Source organism: Corvus moneduloides, chromosome 6, assembly GCF_009650955.1.
Source record: "Corvus moneduloides isolate bCorMon1 chromosome 6, bCorMon1.pri, whole genome shotgun sequence".
Classification (NCBI taxonomy): domain Eukaryota; kingdom Metazoa; phylum Chordata; class Aves; order Passeriformes; family Corvidae; genus Corvus; species Corvus moneduloides.
This window is the reverse complement of record NC_045481.1, coordinates 20,579,112-20,599,777: the sequence shown is the minus strand read 5'-3', so window position 1 is coordinate 20,599,777 and position 20,666 is coordinate 20,579,112. Positions and strand designations below refer to the sequence as shown.

General features: G+C 40.8%; 1 protein-coding gene across 2 annotated transcripts in view; it reads left to right on the top strand.

The window, feature by feature from the left end:
• TSHR (thyroid stimulating hormone receptor) overlaps positions 1-19,186 on the top strand; it is a 61,601-nt gene extending 42,415 nt beyond the window's left edge. For both annotated transcript variants that reach the window (XM_032112984.1, XM_032112985.1), the window contains 3 exons: positions 3,731-3,808; positions 14,168-14,356; positions 15,156-19,186. In XM_032112984.1, coding sequence (XP_031968875.1) covers positions 3,731-3,808; positions 14,168-14,356; positions 15,156-16,560 — 1,672 coding nt within the window. In that variant the 3' untranslated portion in view covers positions 16,561-19,186. The remainder of the gene's footprint in view (positions 1-3,730; positions 3,809-14,167; positions 14,357-15,155) is intronic.
• The last annotated feature ends 1,480 nt before the right edge of the window (positions 19,187-20,666 follow it).

The window sequence follows — 20,666 nt, the reverse complement described above, 5'->3', positions numbered from 1 at the left end:
ATGTTCAGAGCCCACTTAATACTATAGTAGTGATACTGAAATATGTGTCCAACATATTAATCCTGTCCTTGTTTTTTATTCTCTGCTGCCTTATTTTAAAACTAGAAGCTGAAAACAAGGTGCAGACAATACGTAATTCCATAAGTCCGTGAGGTGTTCCAACTAGGATCTTTGGTAACTTAACCTGATTTTTAACTAAGTGATCCTTTGTAAGAAAATGTTGCAGAACCTCCCTTTTAGCCTAATCTATCTGTTCATTCTTATTCCATCACTCCCTGCGCTGATAAAACTGGACTGCAGTAAAACCTAATGAGTGAAATAATTCAGCTTTAAAAAGCACCAAGAAAGCTGTGTCCAGCTGCAACATAGGGCATGGCACGAGTGACCTTGTACTATGAACAAAGAGAAACAGAAATCTTTCACATTTAAAGAAAGGTATGTGGCACTATACATTAATTAGTTGAATAGCTGGTCAGAATTTTTCATTCACATCTTTTACCCCCAGAAAAAATCAAATATTTTGTAAATTTATCTTCAGACCTTACATTATTATTCAGTTTTTCATCTCAGTTGAATATTTTGAATATTCAGGATTTTGGTTTTCTTTTGACAAATCTCACTTTTGATATTTGCTCTGTATCTCCAAAATGGGTGTCCCTAAAGAGCTCCCAGAATGCTCTCAATAATGTAACCTTCATACTTTTGTTCCTTACATATATATACCTATACATATCTATATCTATATCTATATCTATATCTATATCTATATCTTTCTCCTTTTTGGAGGCTAAGCTGTGTTTTCTTCTTCAGCTTTTTTGGTCCTTGAGAGTTGCTGAATATTAGTACCTGGTGGTTGCTCTTCTAAAACAGACTTGAGACACTAGCATTTTGAAACAGAGCATGCATGCCACTCAAGATGAAATAAAAGGTTCCTTTTCCTTGTGCAGACTCTCTAGTCTGTCACTTTATGAGGCATGCATTGATACTGTCTGAATACTCAGTATCTCTGTCATGCCCTGACCTTGTCCTGTTTTACACAGCACTTGAAATGTTCTGTTAGTGTTTTGTGCCCTCAGAAGGTCCTACTCAGCATGCTGCAGTCATGGTGTTTTCTGGTGGGGTTGAGGCTTAACCCAATATTCTTCCCACTTACCCCTGGACCTTGAGTCTGTAGAGACTCTGTTAGACACAAGTATAGTTGGCTTACTGATGTGACTGGATTGAAAACGTGAAAAAGGGCCTTCATTTACTTACATAGCACTACAAAAACATCAGCATCTCCTACTCCAGATTCTGCACTTACTACTACAGATTTCCTGCACAGTTCGTACTGAGGTATTCATGTATCTCATTGCCATCCACCAACTCTACAAAATTATGATTATTCTAGTGTCCCCACTGCAGCTAGATATTACACATCAACTATGTGATTTCTAAAACTTCTAAGATTTGTTTAGACATGTTGATATCACTGTTCTGGTTTTCTCTTCTGCAGTGAATTTAAATGACATTCTGCATCATTTAGCTATCAGTAACAACAGGATTAATGGCACTTTCAGAAGGAACCATACTGACTCTACTTAAGCTTTCTTTGTCAAATTAGTATTTGCCAAAGCCTTATTCTTTCCATTTAAAAGCAGTACCTATCAAAATATAAGGGCTTAAACAACTGAAATCAATTAGCAGCAGGAAATTATACATTCTGATGGGCCTGACTCATTGATATGAAAACTGGCAGCTAACACCATAGCCCCTCCTTAGTAACACATGGTTCTGTACTTCCCAAAGCCTCTAGCTGTTTCTATTAGTAACTTTGAAGATTTTTATCATGTAAATCAGCTATTATATTTCAGGTTTATTACTCACTATGGTACTCAAATATCAGGGGAAAATATTTCAAAATTGGACAAGCAATTAACTGGTTGTATAATAGTGTCTAGTTATTAAAGCAGACAGGTTTTATTAGGTTAAGCAGGTTTTTGCGTCCTTCAACACTACAATCTAGATGTTGAAATCTTGGATTAATTCTTAACTTGGTTGCTCTGGTTTGAATTTTTGTATTCATTTTGCAGACAAAATCATGAGGAAATTTGCACACTAAAGGCAATGTTCACAACAATAATGTGCCATTTCCAGAATATGAAAATCAGTTCTCAGAAAACACAAATGCCAGGTGATCCGAGAATGCCATATATTTATAAAGAATGAAAGCTTATTTCAAACAACAACAGCTGAGAAGGTGATGTAAGCTATTTTCCCCTGTAAGAAACAAGGCTTAAGGCATGAATGATGTCCAATGAATAACATGCCAGAAGCGTTATTTGGCTCCCTAAGACTTTCTGTTGTGTAACCCAGATGAAGTGCATTTACTTCTCATTTTTCACCATGGTGATCAATATAAGCTTATATCCAGTGAATGTTATGAAAAATTTGCCAATGACTTCAACCAGGACTGGATTAGAATATTTCCTTAATTTTTTCCACACCATGGCTTGCCAGCTGGGCAAGGGAGGGGATTGTCCTGCTCTGCTCTGCTCTGCACTGATGTGGCCTCATGTGGAGTCCTGTGAGCAGTTTTGGTCACAATATAAGAAAGATATATTAGAAAGTGTCCAAAGGAGAGCTGTAAGGATGGTGAAGGGCCTTGAGGGGAAAGCTGTATGACGAGCAGCTCAGGTCACTTGGTCTGTTCAGCCTGGAGGAGACTGAGGGGAGACCTCATTGCAGTTATAACTTCCTCAGGAGGCAAAGAGAAGAGAAAGACACTGATTTCTTCTCTGTGGTACCCAGTGACAGGACCTGAGGGAATGGCCTGAAGCTGTGTCAGAGAGGTTTAGGTTGGATATTAGAAAAAGGTCCTTCACCCAGAAGGTATTTGGGCACTGGAACAGGCTCCCCAGGGAAGTGTTCACAGCCCCAAGCACTGACAGAGTTCAAGTGTTTAGACAACAGTCTCAGGCACATGGTGTGACTCTTGGGGCTGTATTTTGCAGGGCCAGAAGTTAAATTTTGGTGATCCTCATGGGTGCCTTTCAACCCAGAATATTCTGTGACTCTGTGAACTTCACAGACAACCTCTGACATCTGTTGTGACCACCTTCCTATTGCACTTTTTATCTTACTAGCTCCATCGCAAACTAGCTTGTAAATGTTTATAATGGGGTACCAAACATCCAACTCTTTCCTTGCTCTTCTTATAACAAAACTTCGCTCTTAACTTTTGACCTGTATATGGAAACCTCCACCTGACTATGGAGATTTTAAAGCATTTAAAACTTTTATTGAACTCACAGCATGGAGGAAATTATTTTCCTGTTTGTTCATTATGTGTTCCATCATGTGATTCCCCATACCTCATTCTGATGAAAGAAAACAAAACTATTTCACCTCATCCTCACACATATGTACTTGAAGATACAGTGTGTAGGCACATGCCCTTATGTGTATGACAGAGAGAGAAAAAGAATTTGGAACAAAGATAATAAATAAATAAATTAGCAAAATAAATTACTCATTGAGAAATTTAATTTCTTTTCAAAATAGAAAATCTGTATTTTGTTTCTTGGGTACACAGAAAATGAAGTAACTGATTATGCTTCAATATGTCATCGAGAATGGATGGCCTTTAAACATATTGCTTTTGTACATCTGTGCAGGCAAGTAAACTCGGGATCTACTCTAACCTATGAATAACTACTTCCAAATCACTGTGTTTTGTTTGTTTCTGCAGTTATCTGCACAAGAACAAATACCTTGAAGTTATCGATGATGATGCATTTCTGGGAGTGCACAGTGGACCAACTCTACTGTAAGTAGGAGAAAATAAAGTCGAGAAAGCTTTAAAAATAATACCATTTTAGTTTACAATTTCTTTACAACCATTAGCATCAGAGCAGCAGGGACAGGAATGGCATGTTTACAGAAATAATGCCAGTAACAAAACCTGTGCTTTAGGGAACTGATTTATGAAATGCTTGCATCTTACATTATGTATACTGTTCCTACCAATTGTTCTTCTGGAAGATTCTGTACTACAACCTGTCTTATGGCTGCACAATTGTAATACAAAAGAAGGACTCTTGTACCACACAGGTAAAGGAAACTGAAAAAGATGAAAAAATAATTTTAGACAGAAAAATAGTTACTTCTGAGGCTCTTCTTTTTTCTCCTGTTATTTGGCTTCCAGCCTGATTTTATAATCCTCCAAAGAACTTTTCACTAAAATTAGGAATCATAATACAGAATGAAAATAAAACTTTAAAGAAGTTAAGAATTTCCAGAAGAATCACATTCCCTGACTTGAATTGTCTAGTATGTAATGTAGTGCCTATGGCTGATCACAAGGAGAACTGAAATACTGAAAGGGGAATTTCGTCCTCTACTGCAAATCCAGATGGTGTTGGCAGTGCTCAGTCACTTTCTGCTCTTCAGGAAAACAGTATATTCATAGCAGAATAACAGTGTATTGTTCTTGGAAGGAATCCTAGTAGCTACCTGCAATAACGAAAGGTGCACAAGTCATTATTTTTCCTTCAGAATCTTTTAAGCTCCAGAAAATCAGTCTGGCTCCAGCAGGTGAGAGCTTGCAGAAGCACAGATTTTTGACTCTTGATTATTGTGGGTATTTAAAGCATCAGTGTTGTTGTTATGCCGGACAGGTGAGCAAGTAATGGTGTGCTGCAAGGGGTTGTGGGTAGTTAACTGTATGCTGTAACAGCCAGATAAGCTTCCTGAGCAAGGGCTAGCTTTGAGATGTGTCAGCTACACAAAACCTCTTGGTTTAGGGGCTAGAGATGCCTTCCTAGGATATGCATATCTAACTGTAAAGAACTTCCTTTTTACCCTGTGTTTTCAAGTTAGATAACCCAAATGACTTGAATTTTTTCTAGTCTTCTGTAACTATTGTGCTAGCCCAGCTACCACTGATCCTTGATCTCAGGACATGTTTTATACTTGCAGTATAAACAGCCCAGCTATCCATCTCCTACTAGAATTATATACGTTCATGGCTAATAAGATTCCTAGCAGTACTTATAACTAAAGAGAGACGTGGTACTTACTACAGTGCCATTACCGAGAGAGGTATCGCTTCTCAAGGGCACAAGGCCAGAAATGGCACGTAAGCACAGTAAATCAACAGTGATTTTAAAAGGCAGAGTATTTCACATCATGATACTTTGATATGCCAGTCCTAAGCTAAAGCTCCTGGGATGGTGTCACAGTTTAACACTGGCCTGCACCTCAGCTCCACACAGTCGCGTATTCGCCCCTGCACCCAATGGGATGAGGGAAAGAATTGGAAGGGTAAAAGTGAGAAAACTCATAGGTTGAGATAATGCCATCTTAATAATTTAAAAAGGGATGTTGAAGAAAAAATCAGAGGGGGAAGAAAACAAACGAAACCCAAGAACAACAAGTGATGTAACAAGAACAATTGCTCACCAGCAGCTCATTGATTCCCAGCCAGTCCCCTGGCAATGGGAGTCCTGGCAAACTTCCACCCAGCTCTTACTGCTGAGCATGATTTGATAAGGTCTAGGATATCTCTTGGTCAGCTGGGGTCAGCTGTCCTGGCTGTCCTCTCCCAGATTCTTGTGCACCTTTAACCTCCTCGCTGGTCACATGGTGTGAAAAACAAAAAATGCCTCGGCTGTGTGTAAGCACTGCTAAAACATCTCTGAATTGTCAACTCTATTTTCACTCCCAAATCAAAAGCATAGCCACATACCAGCTACTGTGAAGAAATTTAACTCTATGCCAGCCAAAACCAGTACAGAATTAATAATTCAAGTTATTAGCTTTTAATTCTACTTTAATGTAATTTTATTAGCAGGTTAGGGAGGACTTGTGGTACTCACAGAAAACCAGGAATTATTCTGCATGTGTGATATAGAAAAGGTTTGCCACAATATGAGCAACAATTTAAAGTGGAATCCTTCCACCTGGACACATCTCTTAGCTGACCTTCAGGAACTAGAACTATTTTAAGAGAAACAAAAGAGCTCCTGAAACTCCCACATATGCATTACCTTAAGAGGGCTGAAGTCAAAAAATGAAAACTGAGTGACAACCTCATATGTGTTGTTGTCTCATGTCAATGGCCATTAACACCTCCCACAGTAGACAAAAATGTCCTTGCAATTGGTGCCTTAGTATATAACCCCCACTATACCATCATGACCAATGAGTTATTTACAGAGACCACAGATTTGTTAACTTGTGTAACAGTCTGAAAAGTCTGACCAATACAGCCCCTCCATATTCCCTTGGGCAGTGTAAACAGCTTGTTATAAGAAATAATTTGTTACATCATTTTTGGTTCAGGCACCTTGGTATTCTTAGCTGGTCGTTGGATCTTCCTCAAAAAGAAAGTTTTACTTACAAAACTGTTTCATCTTGAAAATTAACTCTATGGAAAATGATTGTGAGAATATTGCTTTTTTTCTGGGACAAAGAATGACATTGCTTATAGTGGCAGCACTATGCAGAAAGAAAATTTAAAAACCAAACCAAACCAAACCAAACCAACCCAAAAAACCAAAAACATTTATAAGGAGCTCTAAAGAGAAATTCTGTCTTGCCTCTCCACCAAGCTGGCAGAACTTATTGTTTGGAGTCCCCTATATGCACTCTTCAAGTGAGATAAGAATTTATGGTCATTGGAACATGTTCCCCACAGATTGTGCATTTTTTTTGGTCAGGATTTCAGCAGCAACAGTAACTTAAAGACTGAAAAACAGAACATGGATCCACCCCTAATAGGGTAAGGTTCCATTTTGGCTTTAAAGAAACCAAATGAGATTTAACTACAAAGAATTGTGCCTGACTATATGTATGTTGTGTGAGTTTGGCCATGCTCTCAGACCACCTAAACTTAAGTAAGTACTAAAAAGTTAGTTAATTTTTTTTTTTTTTCCAAATCTGCACAACAGCAGAGGAAGCAAGGATTGTAATCCCTGAACAGAGGAAAACAGATGTCAGTAATTCTGGTTCCTTTGTCACGGTTGTATACTCAGATGTATGTGGATGTATCCACAGATTGCTCCTTTTAGAAAACTAATTTAACAGTATGATGACAGTACACTGCTCTTCACCTCAAAATGAAACCTTGGCAAGGATTCAGCAACTCAGTGGACCTGATTTACTAAATGCAACAAGAGCTGCTGCCTAGAGCAGAAGTTCAACAGAGTACAACAAAAATACAATCAGGCTCATTGTTCAATTAGCTTTTACACAGCACAGTCCAAGCTGAAAACGTTACAGTCACGCAAGATACATGTGAGTAGTTAATTATCTCTAGAATGCAGAATTTCTCTTTAAAGCATCATTTCCCAATCTAGGAATGGTTCCTGCCATGGGACACAAGCAAGTCTTTGAGCAAGAGGAGCACTCCATATTTTGCTAATCAAACAATGCTAATTTGTAGATTTAAAAAATCCTTCAGTAGAATTAAAATAGTATCTGTAGTTTAAGTCCATCTATTATATATTTTACGCTTTTTAAACTATTGCAGTACTCAGAAATTTGTATATGATTAGGTAAAAATTCTCAATTGTACTATGATGCATTCAATCTCATTTTCTTAATTACCTGTCTTTTAAATTATTGCTATTACTGGATTTCATACTACAATTGCATGCTTCCAGCAATGAAAAGGCTTATTGACAAAAGCTATTATCTCTTAGATCTAGTTCTGAAATTCTGACTTCATAAAACCAAAAAAGAATTGGACCAAAATATAATAATCCAGGAAAAAAGAAAAAAAATCTGAGCAACTACATATCTGTTTAACACTTCTATAATAAACAGTTGGTTCAAAAAACGACAGCTCTGAATTCATAAGCTATGTTTTATTCCCACATTTATCTGAACCTCTCCAATGTCTCTTTAACATTCAATATAGTGTGTAAATTTCATCTGAGATAAGCAACAGCCTAGAAATGTCACAAGAGATTTATAAAAATGTGAGGACGAAACAAAACCGCTACCAGGCCAAAATGTTGAAATTGGTTGAGAGCACTTTGGTTGCTGTTCCGCCTCACTGTGTAGAACTCTACGCTAGCACTCCCAGTACCTCAGCAGGCTCTAGACCACGGCTACTTAAAAGCTAAAGTCTGGTCTGGCTCTAGGCTAGCAGTGAATGTTGCTAGCCTTTTCCATAATCCTGAGCATTTGACACCTTCCACAAGAGTTTGTCTGCCTGGTTTGTGCCTCCGCCTTGTGGGCATTTGTCAAAAGCCTTGTAGAAGTCCCGGGAGACTTTGAGCAGATCATAAGTACAACACTCAGAGAAGTCTGCAAGGCAGGACTTATTTTTACAAAAACCCCTTACATGCTGACTTTCCCAGGTTATATCGTATTTGGTAGTGGCTTGTTTGCTGCCTTTCAGCAGGAGAGCTAAGCTGAAGGTTCCATGACTCTTACCAATTCAACTACTTCCTCCTTCAGCTGCTTCAGAACTTTCCTGGTGAAAACCATCCAGTCCTTGTGACTTGCTATCATTCATTTTATCAGTTTCCTCCCTAGACTCTTTTACAGTCACTTCAGTTTGAGACAGATCCTCTTGACAAGTCCATCAGACCTCTTGTCTCTCTTGTGTTTCCTTAAGTGTGCCAGCTACAGTTTAGCAGTGCCAGCAAGACACTCTTACATGCAATGTAAGCACCGCCATGTTTCAACATCATCTTAGGCATCAATATTATTAGATGTTAATGAGGCAGACATAACTGCAGTCAGTTCCCATTTTTGTCAGCAGACCAAAATCAGGACTGATACTCCCTGACTGATTGGGACTGACCATACTTGACTGATCAGGGCTTGGTAAGAAGTGACAGGACAAGAGGAAATTGCCTCAAGTTGTGACAGGGGAGGTTTAGATTGGATGCCAGGAAAATATTTTCACAGAAAGGCTTGTAAAGCATTGGAACAGACTGCCCAGGGAAGTGGTAGAGTCACAATCCCTGAAAGTGCTCAGAAAACGTGTGGATATGGCACTTGAGGACGTGGTGAACATGGTGGTGGTGCTAGACTGATGGTTGGACTGATGATCTTAAAGGTCTTTTCCAACCTTAATGATTGTATGATTCTGTACACTGGCACACAAATCATTCAGGAAAATGTGTCTCCTGTCTGAATGCAGGTGTCGCTGTTGTACCAAGAACAGCAAAAATGACACAAGTCTAGTTTCGGGTTAAGTGGCCAGAAGTGGCTATATTTAATTGTCTAAATCAGCTTATATAGCTTTGTTCACAAGGGTGGCAGAACGCTATTGGGTGCTTGACTATCTGCCTCTCAGAGCGATTGGCGGAATGCTCTGATACCATTTTCAAAATATTTTTCTCAGTGTGGAAAACAAAGACACAAACAGCCTGCACCTGTGAAATAGTTTACAAAATCTCAAACTGTTTCCCAGCTAGTTAGTGTGAGAACAGAGACTTTCACAGGCAGCTGTAGAAAGCTAGAAAATTTCTCTGCTAGCCTTTTAGTATCCACATGCAGGCACAGATATTACAGTCTTGGCAACTCCAACTACTTGGATTCACATGGCTCTGAGGATTAGTAATTGTTTATAAACCTTTTCAATCTAGTTTGAAGACAGCTGCTATGCTGCTTGAAGTAGATTGTGAATCTGATTAGATAATCATCAAAACTTGATTTGTAAGGTAAAAAAATCCCTGAGAATCCCACACTTTCCTCTTGGCCAGCTGACACACACTTTGTGACTAGCGAAGTGTGGGCCTACGTAGAGTAACTAAGAAGTTACCTTCCACTGTGAGGCAAATTATCACCAGACTCCCGGGAAGCTTTTTGATTTGCAATAGCAGTGGTACAGAGAGGTCACAAGACTTCTTGGTGGCAGACACCACATAGCAGCAGTTTAGGGACTTCCCAAACTGGGATTTTGGAAACTTCCAAACTTCTGAGCCATTGTGCTTAATACGGCCTATGGATGGGGCCAAGTATCTATAGGTAGCTCTACAACAGGATTAATCCTAAATCAACAAGAACTTCAGGGCATCTGTGCCTATAACTTTTCACCAAGCTCCCCAGTATAAAACAGAGTGTTTGAAAACAAAACCTACAATACTTGTCTGCTTAAATATATACCCATAGGCACATACATAAAAGGATTCACAGGATTTGGTAAGATAGAATAGAAATGACAGTCTTACAACTGATTCTTCCAAACCCTTTCTTCTCACTGAACAGATGTTTCTTTCACACTTTTTAACATCACTTGGTAACACTCTGAGTTGCCACAGACTTTGCATGTTCACCTCTGCTCCCTGGGAAATTGTTTCCACAGCTGGAGCCCTGGGCTGGCTACTCCCTTCTGTTCACAGCTCTCCAGGAGCTGCAGCTCCCTTCCCTGTACATCCAGAGAAGCTCCTCTCAGCAGCTGTTTCCAAAGCATGAGCCCTTGTCCCCCAGGGTGTTCTTCCTGAGCCAGCCATTTCTGATGGGAATGTTACACAACTGTGAATAAAACCCAAACAAAAAGGTATATTGTCCTTTTTGTTACTTAGCTTTTTGGCCTACACGATAAACCATGGCACTGATTTTCACAATGGAATGATGCAGTTCTGTGTAAAGACTATGCCTTCTCTTATTTTTAAATCTCTTTAAGTCGCCTCACATTCTTAGGTGTTCCAAAACTTATCTCACAAGAGTGAATAATCATTACCCATCACCTTCTTTACAATCTGCATGGCACTATAGCCTTACTGCTGTTTCCAGACATAGCTTTTCCCAAGAGGAAAGTCCTTATCTGTACCTTATTACTTCATATATAAACAACTTGATACTTTTATCATCCTAGCTGTAGCTTTCCATGCTCCTATTATAACTGCATTTAGTATTTTTAGAACTGCATGTAATATTTAAGTTACAGTCATACTAGATTTACAAAGTGAGGTTTTTCTGCTCTATTTTCTATTTCTTTCCCAAGCATTCTATTCCCCTTCAACATTACTAAAAGCACTGACCTGGAATTCACAGAGGACTCCAAGATCTTTCCAGAGTGCTAGCTAAATTAAACCCCATTGTCATCCATGTAAAGTTAAAATTGCTTTTTCCTAAATGTACTTTACATTCATTAATTTTGAATCATATTGACTATTTTCCTGCTCAGCCACGTACTCTTGCAGGAGCCTTCTGCTTTAGACAATCAGCTTTAGCTTTCACTACCTTGTATTACTTTGTGCCAGAAACAAGCTTTGTTGCAGCTACTCTCATTTCCTTCCCATCCTGTTTAGGAGTATTTCAGTAGCACCAGCACCCAGCCTGGCCTCTGTGGGCCCTGCTGCAATGACCTGTATATTCAGATACCAATTAGTTTTCCATTCTTCCTCTAGCATGAAAACTTGTCATCTGTTCTCAGGCTTTCCCCCAATTCTTTTATTTTTCAATTAATCCAGGAGAGACATTCCCCTTGCCACACAACAGATTAGTTCTCAACAGCCCTTGATATCTGATTTTGTCAAGGCTTGTCAGAATTCCCAATTCATTGCACAAACAGGATCATCTTTCTCCATAAGCTTGTGCCAGTACATCTTCAAAGAACTCTCAAATGTGTGTGAGGTGTAATTTCCCTTTCAAAGAGTCTTAGCATCTCCCATCACACAGCATTTAACCTGCTGCAAGATAGCTGCCACCACCATGAGCACTTGATGGAGACCCATGAGGGTTGCTGAAAGGCCAACTTTTTCTTGGTAAGATCTATCCCAAGATCTAATTTATCAAGATGTTTTACTGGAGAAGAGTTCTATAAAACGTCTCAAAGGGGGAAAAGGACTTCGCTCAGGACTTAGCAGGGCTTGTTATGGGAGTTTTGAACTACATTTGAAGAGAAATGGGGACACAGCCAGGCTCAACAGAGATAAGGTGTGGAAAGGGGAGAGCTATAGCAACTGCCCAAGGAATAAAGGGAGACTTAAGAGGGGCTGACTCCAGTAAATACAAGCAAAGATATAACCACAAGAAAGGACTATGGGACATCCCTTTGCACCCTCTCTGGGATATTGACACAATACAAGCAACACAGCAAAACATAATCAGTCCAGGAGGTTCCTGGAAAGCACTGATGACAACTTCCTCTCACAGGTAATGGAGGATCCCACATGGAATGGTGTGCTGATTGGCCTTATACTAAGAAATATGGAAGGCCTTGTTGGAGATGTGAAGGTTGGGTGCAGGCATAGCTATAGTGACCATGAGATTGGGGAGTGACTTGGATTAAGAGGCAGATGCCTCCTCAGTAAATTTGCTGATGACACAGAGCTGATACCCCAGGGTGCTGTACAGCCCTTCAGAAGGACCTCAACAGGATGGAGAGATGGCCAGAGAAGAACTGCCTGAAATCCAGCAAAGGCAAATGCAGGTCCTGCACCTGGGGAATAATAACCCCATGCACAAGTACAGGCTGGGGGCTGACCTGCTTGTAAGCAGCTCTGGGGAGAAGGATGAGGGGGTCCTGGTGGACAGCAAGCTGTCCGTGAGCCAGCAGCGTGTCCTTCCTTGTGGCCAAGAAGTCCAGTGGTATCCTGGGGTACATCAGGAAAAGCATTGCCAGCAGGTCAAGGGAGGTGATCCTGTCCCTCAGCCCTGGTGAGGCCACATCTGAAGTGCTGTGTCCAGTTCTGGGCTCCTCAGTCCAAGAGAGACTTGGAGCTCCTGGAGTGAGTCCAGTGGAGGAGTACAAAGATGATTAAGGGTCTGGAGCATCTCTCTCACAAGGAAAGACTGAGGGAGCTGGGCCTGTTCAGCCTTGAGAACAGATGACTGAGAGGGGACCTCATCATACATATGAAAAAATTTCTTTACTATGAGGGTGGTCAAATGCTGTAACAAATTGCTAAAGAGGCTGTCTCCTGTCCTGAAAATGCTGAGAAATTAATGGGGACAGCTCAGAGCAATCTGCTCCAGGTGACCCTGTTTTGATCAAGGAGGTCAGACTGGATGATTTGGAAACTCAACTATTCTGTGATTCTTTAGAAGGTAAAGTGATAGCAGGCAACATTCAGACTCTTCTAAGAGCCAGTTCAGGCTGTTGGTAGAAACACCTATTGAAAAGAATTTTATGTAGTTGAAATTAATTAGTTGTGACATATTAAAAAACATATGATAGCAAGGAAGTTTTTAGAAGTGAAAAAGTCCTCCTACAAAGAGGAACAGCATTTTCTAACTCAATTTAAAACCAAACAACTCAAAAGGGGAAAAAAAAAAAACAAAACACTGCAAACCCCAGTGTTTTAGACATTTAAAAGTTGCTTAAAGCATAAAATTAGTTCTAATTTCCTTTTAGGTGCAAGAAACCAGACAATGAGCAAGACTTCTAGAGGGATAAGAAAGTGTAAAAAAAAGCTGCATTATTTATTATGAGGGTGTTCATAATAAAACAGTGCTCAGAAAATGTTTCTACACTAGAACCCTTTTTACAGGTTTACCTCTCCACAGACAGTAACTCTAAGAATATCTTGACTTCAAGTGTCACTAGAAGAGCTTTTGGGACAAAGCAAAAACTGAGTAGAAAACACAGGTGACAGGCACCTGGCAGTTTGAAAGGAAAAGCCACCTCCTCATCAACTCTGCATCATCTCTCTCATGAGTCCACCTCAGCAGACAAGTAAAAAGCAATAAACATAATACTCAGTTTTCTGAGAGATTCAGGATGAGAAGAAGATTTTAAGAATGAGACAGAAAATTTTAATTTCAGTATATAGATAATGTATAGGAATTCTTTTAGGAATACAATGCCTTCTATTAAAGTGTGCCAATAGGTTACAATGAATCTAAAGAAGTCTAAGGGAATATAACTCTTCCAATGGAAGATGTGATTTCTTTAAAGAATTTTTAAAACTTTGTGTTTGCATATACATTTGTGTCTGGTTGGCTTTAAAGGTATAATTTTAAAAGTTATGATATTTCATTATAATTCATATTCTGTGCTATAAGACATTAAAAGACAAGAGCTTTAAAAGACAGTGAAAGTCACAGAGAAATGAACAGCCTACTTTAATTTGAATGGTATCAGAACTTAGCAAGGCAATATGGAATCCCCACCTCCTCTGGATTTGATTTTTATTGTAGAATTCTGTGAAACTCCTGAAGAACTGTAACAATCTGAAAAAAACATCTGATCCAGTCATCTTTTTCTTTACTTACTTAGGGACATCTCCAGAACAGCTGTTGCCAACCTTCCAGCCAAAGGATTGGAAAGTGTAAAAGAACTAATGGCAAAAAATACGTGGGCTTTAAAGAAATTACCAGCTGTAAAGGTATTTCTTCAGCTAATGCGGGCTGACCTATCATATCCAAGTCACTGCTGTGCTTTCAAGAGCTGGAAAAAAAAAAGTGGGTGAGTTTCACTAACTGGCATTTATTTTTTAAGTATGCCAGTGAAGACAATATTTTCTTAGTAATATAAAAATACATCTATTGGCACTTTTGTAACTATTTTTTCTAGGTACAGGCAATGTCCTTTGAAACAGATTACAATTGCAAACTGACAGAAGAATTTTTTGTAGGATCTTTTGCAGCAGTTCCTCCTCTTGTTGAGCCCATAATTAAAGGGAAAGAAAAAAGAAAAGGGTAATGTGCTACAGCAAGGCCTGGGAAAAAAGTGTTGGAGAGTTTATACCCTCAAGTCTTGTATGTTTTCTAATTGAAAAGCTTTTGACTACTGAAAATCTTTTGACTGCAAATACAGCTGCATCACACCATGAGGTACAGGATTCCAAATTGCTGCATTGCTAGTTAACTCTAAAGAAGCTACTGAACAGAAATTAGACTGATGGAAGTTCTGGGACAAATGGAATTGTGAACAATAGTGAAAAAGAATGTAATACTGTATGCATTATCCAAGAAGTTATAAACAGTAGGTAAATGTCTTCTTACCTACTAAGAATGTAGATTCCAAAAAAGAAGATAGATTATGGATGCCAAACAAGTAAAATTACTACTGAGGATAAAATTTTAAAAATGCCAGAAATGCTGTCGTACACTATATGGTCTGTTAACAAAAATATATCCAATCACATTTTAATAGCTACATTTTTATTCAGGATGATTTGCTTTTGAAGCATTCCCTTTGTTTACATGCTGTGTGCCAATCAGACTGTAAATGCCAGCAGTGATTTCCCCATCTACTCTTTCAGGATCCTGGAGTACCTGATGTGTAACCAGAGCAGCCACAGCTTTCATAAGAGATCAGTCAAGGCTATCAGAGACCCGTTTTACAAAGATTATGCAGAAGAATACACAGACCACACCGATGCTGTGTATGACACAAACACCAAGTTCACAAATTTTCATGAAAATTCCCATTATTACATTTTTTTGGAAGACCGTGGAGAAGGAAATTTTGGCTTTGGCAAAGAGCTCAAGAACCCCCAAACAGAGAATGTCCAGACCTTTGACAGTCATTATGACTATCCTGCCTGTGGAGGCAATGAAGACGTAGTATGCACGCCAGAGCCTGATGAGTTTAATCCGTGTGAGGATATAATGGGATATCAGTTTCTGAGGATTGTGGTGTGGTTTGTGAACCTGCTTGCCATCCTAGGCAACATTTTTGTCCTTTTCATCCTTCTCACCAGTCATTATAAACTGACTGTACCTCGCTTTTTGATGTGTAACTTGGCCTTTGCTGACTTCTGCATGGGGTTATACCTCCTTCTGATTGCTTCAGTGGATCTCCACACCAGGTCAGAGTACTATAACCATGCCATAGAGTGGCAGACTGGGCCTGGCTGCAACACAGCCGGGTTTTTCACGGTCTTTGCCAGTGAACTCTCTGTGTACACCCTGACTGTGATCACTCTGGAGCGCTGGTACGCCATCACCTTCGCCATGCGCCCCGACCGGAAGATTCGTCTCCGTCATGCCGTGCTCATCATGCTGGGAGGGTGGCTCTCCTGCATCCTGCTTGCCCTTTTGCCACTGGTTGGTGTCAGCAGCTACAGCAAAGTCAGCATCTGCTTGCCTATGGACACTGAAACACCAGTGGCTGAAGCCTACATTGTCTTCGTTTTAATATGTAACATTATTGCTTTTGTCATCATTTGTGCCTGCTACATAAAAATCTACGTAACTGTGCGAAACCCCCAGTACAAGTCAGGGGACAAAGACACCAAAATTGCCAAGCGGATGGCTGTGTTGATTTTCACGGACTTTCTGTGCATGGCTCCCATCTCTTTCCATGCTTTATCTGCCATTATGAACAAACCACTGATAACTGTCTCCAATTCCAAGATTTTGCTGGTACTTTTCTACCCACTCAATTCTTGTGCCAACCCCTTTCTTTACGCTATTTTCACCAAAGCTTTCCGTAGAGATGTGTTTATCCTGCTAAGCAAGTTTGGGATATGTGAGCATCAGGCTCAAGTCTACAGAGGTCAGACAGTCTCAGCCAAAAACAGCAGTGGGTCTTACGGGCAGAAAATCAGCCGAGGGATAGGTCAGATTCTCACAAGCATTCAAGACCCAGTCAGTGATTATCTTCCTGCTGTGACAATGCAGAACCAAATTCTCATGGAAGAATGCAAGCAAACTGAGCTATAACATCCCAAAGTATCGCAGCCAAAATCTGGTCAAGGGGTGATTGTGCATACAGTGAATCAAATGAGAAGATAACCTTGTCCATATCCTTTTTCCCCAGAATATGCTTAGCTGAAAGTACCTCCAGAGTGGTCTTCTTTTGGACAAACCACTTACTTGAACCTCTTATCAGTGCAGGGCAAAACATACGGTCCTGATGATAATTCTAGAGGTAGATGTGAATGCTCTGCCTAAATAGGAAAATTTATATCTATAAACTGAGCAAATATAAAATACACCCTAATCTAAAACAAAATGTAAGAAGCAGGAGACCAACAATAAGACTTTGGGGTTCTTATATGACTAAAAAAAAAGGACAAAGTTTGATAATTAAAATCATATTAAAATAAAAAAAAGGTTAAATTTCTCAAACACCTACATGTCAGAAGGTTCAGTTATTTTTCTAATAGCAAATTTCTGAAACTTCCACTAGGCCTAAACTGGAACAGATTTTTTCACATTCTGTCATCCTGACCTAAAACAAATCTAGTCTTTTGTTTGCTGTTCTTGGTTTAGTTCAGTGAGGTGGGAAAAGAAGCTTCTTCTTCATACTGCTTTTATTTTGGTAGAAGGAAAATTATCACTGATTTTGCAGCTGTTCATAGGATAACAGGTAAGAAACATTAGGGCATTTGTGTCCCTCACTATCACTCTCTCACTTTTTGATAAACCTATTTAGGAGCTGGTTTATTTTAATTTCCTTTGAAGACCAGGCTACCCAGTCAAGTTAATGACGGTTGTTTGGGGTTTTTTTGGATGACTGATCCAGTTTTTACCATAGTCCAATGCTGTTTAATCTGAGCATGCTTATTGCTCCGAACACCCTATAACTCCTGTTTTCTTACCACTACTGCTGTCCCTACTTACCTCACTCTTACAGGGTAGAACTGTCCTTTTACCACTTTCTATGTTGAGCTGCCTCAAACCTAGACTTAGACCAAGGGAGTAGATCATGCCTTTAGGTTACAGTTTACTGCATTGAAGGCTGACTTTTAGCTCCTCCAACATGTTTTAAGAACATCTCTCTATCTTGTAGTGAGATCTGTTACCTGACCTTTGTAACATTTGCAGTACAACTACAAGAATCACATAGTTACCTTCTGGCTGGCCACAGCATGGCTGTAATTGGGACATATACTCTCCACAATGTGCTTAAGGAAATCCATGCTCAGACACAAGGAACAACCCTCAGTCTAAAGCACTAAAGCATCCTTCTACCATACCTGCTGCTAGATGGGGTCAGGCTTGGCTGTGCTCAGCCCATTCATATACCACAAACAAATGAATGGAGGCCTGGCTCTCTACACCTCCTGCAGACATCAGGACTCGGGGTAGGAGCTGCTCTGCACCAGCTGCATTGTTAACACCTGAGTGGCCTGAGTGCCTGGCTTTACTGGCAGGATCACACCTGTTCCCAGCCAACTCCACAGACTGGCTCTGCAGAACTGCTACCAAGGTTACCATGGATCACTCATCTATTTGAAAGCCTTGGCATAAGAATGGAAAATATTGTGTGAATATTCGCCCTCAGGTAGGTATTTTTAAATTCGTTTTGTAATATCTATGCTGGTTTTCATGGAATTATAGATTAATGATTAACTATAATTAAATTAATCAGACAATAGTCAGGTCTCATGTAATCTAGGCTAGTAGTGTCCAAGAAAACATAATGATAGAGCCCTTAGAACTGCTGGCTACTACAGCTGGAAAACTGAGTGATTGCAAATGCCATGTACATACTCTATTAGAGTCTGTATTTTCCAAATATTTAAAACTCAATTTGATTCTGTATTTCTGAATATAAATGAAGGCTGCTTCAGTGAGCAAAAGCAAGGGCCTAGATTCATGAATTCCATGAGATGGTCTTACACAAAATAAATACTCTATCATCGTTAAAGCCATTTAAAAAAACCTACAATATTGCATTATAGATTAATTTAGCTGCTTATTTTGAGGGAGAGGCATGTTTCCATTTTAGGTTGATTCTCAGCAAACTCTAAAAGCAAAACTGCTGAAACTCATGCGAATAATAATTTATGACCTCCTCTTCTGTAATCTGGACTCGTTCAGTGTTATATCAGAAACAAAGACAGCTTCTTAAGTGTGCAGATCAGCAAAATTCCCTACTCTTGAAACAGCTGTGTTTGTAATGATCTGGCCATGTCCGAGAGTCCCATACAAACATGGGACTTTTGAGATGCAACACCCTCCAGCCAGGTTCTGCCACCCTTCTGATACTGGCATAACCATTAAAGGGAGAAAAAGTTGCCTGAGTGCCTTTATTTACTATCTCAGCAGCAGCAAAGACAATCAAGTTCTAATGGACATTTATCCTACAGACTTCACAGACACTAGTGTACCAGAGGAAAAGAAAATTCAAGCTTAAATCATATTCTTTTTCAGAAAGAGAAAAGACTAAACCAAAATTGATGTTAAAAGTGCTTCTAAAAGTATGTATCGGTTTGGCACAGCCTGGTTTTACATAGCAGGGGGGCCACAAAGGTGGCTCCTGCGAGGAAGCTGCTGGAAGCTTCCACCGTGTCTGGCAGAGCCAATGGCTGATGGCTCTGAAGATGGACATGCTGCTGGCCAAAACTGGGCCAATGAGAGAGGTTGGTAACACCTCTGATGACATATTTAAGAAGAAAATCAAAACAAAGTCACAAGATTGTGGATTCTAGTCAGAGAATAGGAGGAGGTGAGAACATGTGAGGGAAAACAACATGGAGACACCAAGGTCAGTGCAGAAGGAGGGGCAGGAGGTGCTCCAGGCGCCGGAGCCGAGGTTCCTCTGCAGGCCGTGGTGCAGCCCATGGTGCAGCAGCTGTGCCCCTGCAGCCCATGGGGATCCACGGGGGATGCAGAGATCCACCCACAGCCCGTGGGGATCCACGGGGGATGCAGAGATCCACCCACAGCCCGTGGGGATCCACGGGGGATGCAGAGATCCACCCACAGCCCGTGGGGATCCACGGGGGATGCAGAGATCCACCCGCAGCCCGTGGGGATCCACGGGGGATGCAGAGATCCACCCGCAGCCCATGGGGATCCACGGGGGATGCAGAGATCCACCCGCAGCCCGTGGGGATCCACGGGGGATGCAGAGATCCACCCACAGCCCGTGGGGGAGGTGCCCGTGCCGGAGCGGGTGGATGCCTGGAGGAGGCTGTGATCCAGTGGGAGACCCGCTGGAGAGAGAGGGCCCTGCTGCCAGGCTGGAGCAGCCTGTCCTTGGGGGACTGCACCCCGAGGAAGGAGAGAGCCCCGGCGCAGCAGTTTGGGAGGGCTGTGGGCCCGTGGGAGGGGCTCACGCTGCAGCAGGGGCGGTGCGGCCGCTGCTCGGGAGAGCGGACCCACGCCGAGGAAGTTCAGGAGAACTGTCTCCCATGGGAGGGACCCACGGCCTCACAGGGGAAGACTCCTCTCCTGGAGCAGCGGAAGGAAATCCCGGTGATGGACTGACCAAACCCCCAGGCCCTGTCTCCTGTGCTGTCGGTGGGAAGGAGGGAGGGGCAGGGGGAAGGTGTTCTAAGGGCTTATTTTACTTCTCATTATCCTCCTCTGATTCTGTTAGTAACAAATTCATTTTACAGCTTAAGTTAAGCCTGTTTTGCCCTTGAAGTGTTTCTCCCAGTCCTTATCTCACTCATGAAGTGTTTGTTAATTTTTTTTTCCTTTTCCCTCCCCTGCCCAGCTGTGGCAGGGGAGGGTGAGCGAGCGGCTCTCCTGGGTGCCTGGCATTGGGCCAGTGTCCAACCACAACAAAGTAACATGGATCTTTCCAGAATATTTATTTCACAGAAACTAGTAGGACATTGGAAAGATGTGGTATGTTGGACTGGTACAGGTTCTTGTAAATTAATACAGCTGTTTGCTGTTACTAATGGATGATGGATATATTTACACGTTATTCAACTTTTCTGTCTCTCATCATTGCATACACATTATGCCTGTTAAAAGAATTCCGAGATACTGCCTTTATCAATGAAGTTTGATATTTCCAGTTTGTCTTGCATATTCCTTCTTGTGTTTAACTTGGTAAAAAATATTTTAGAAGCTCTTGGAAAGGT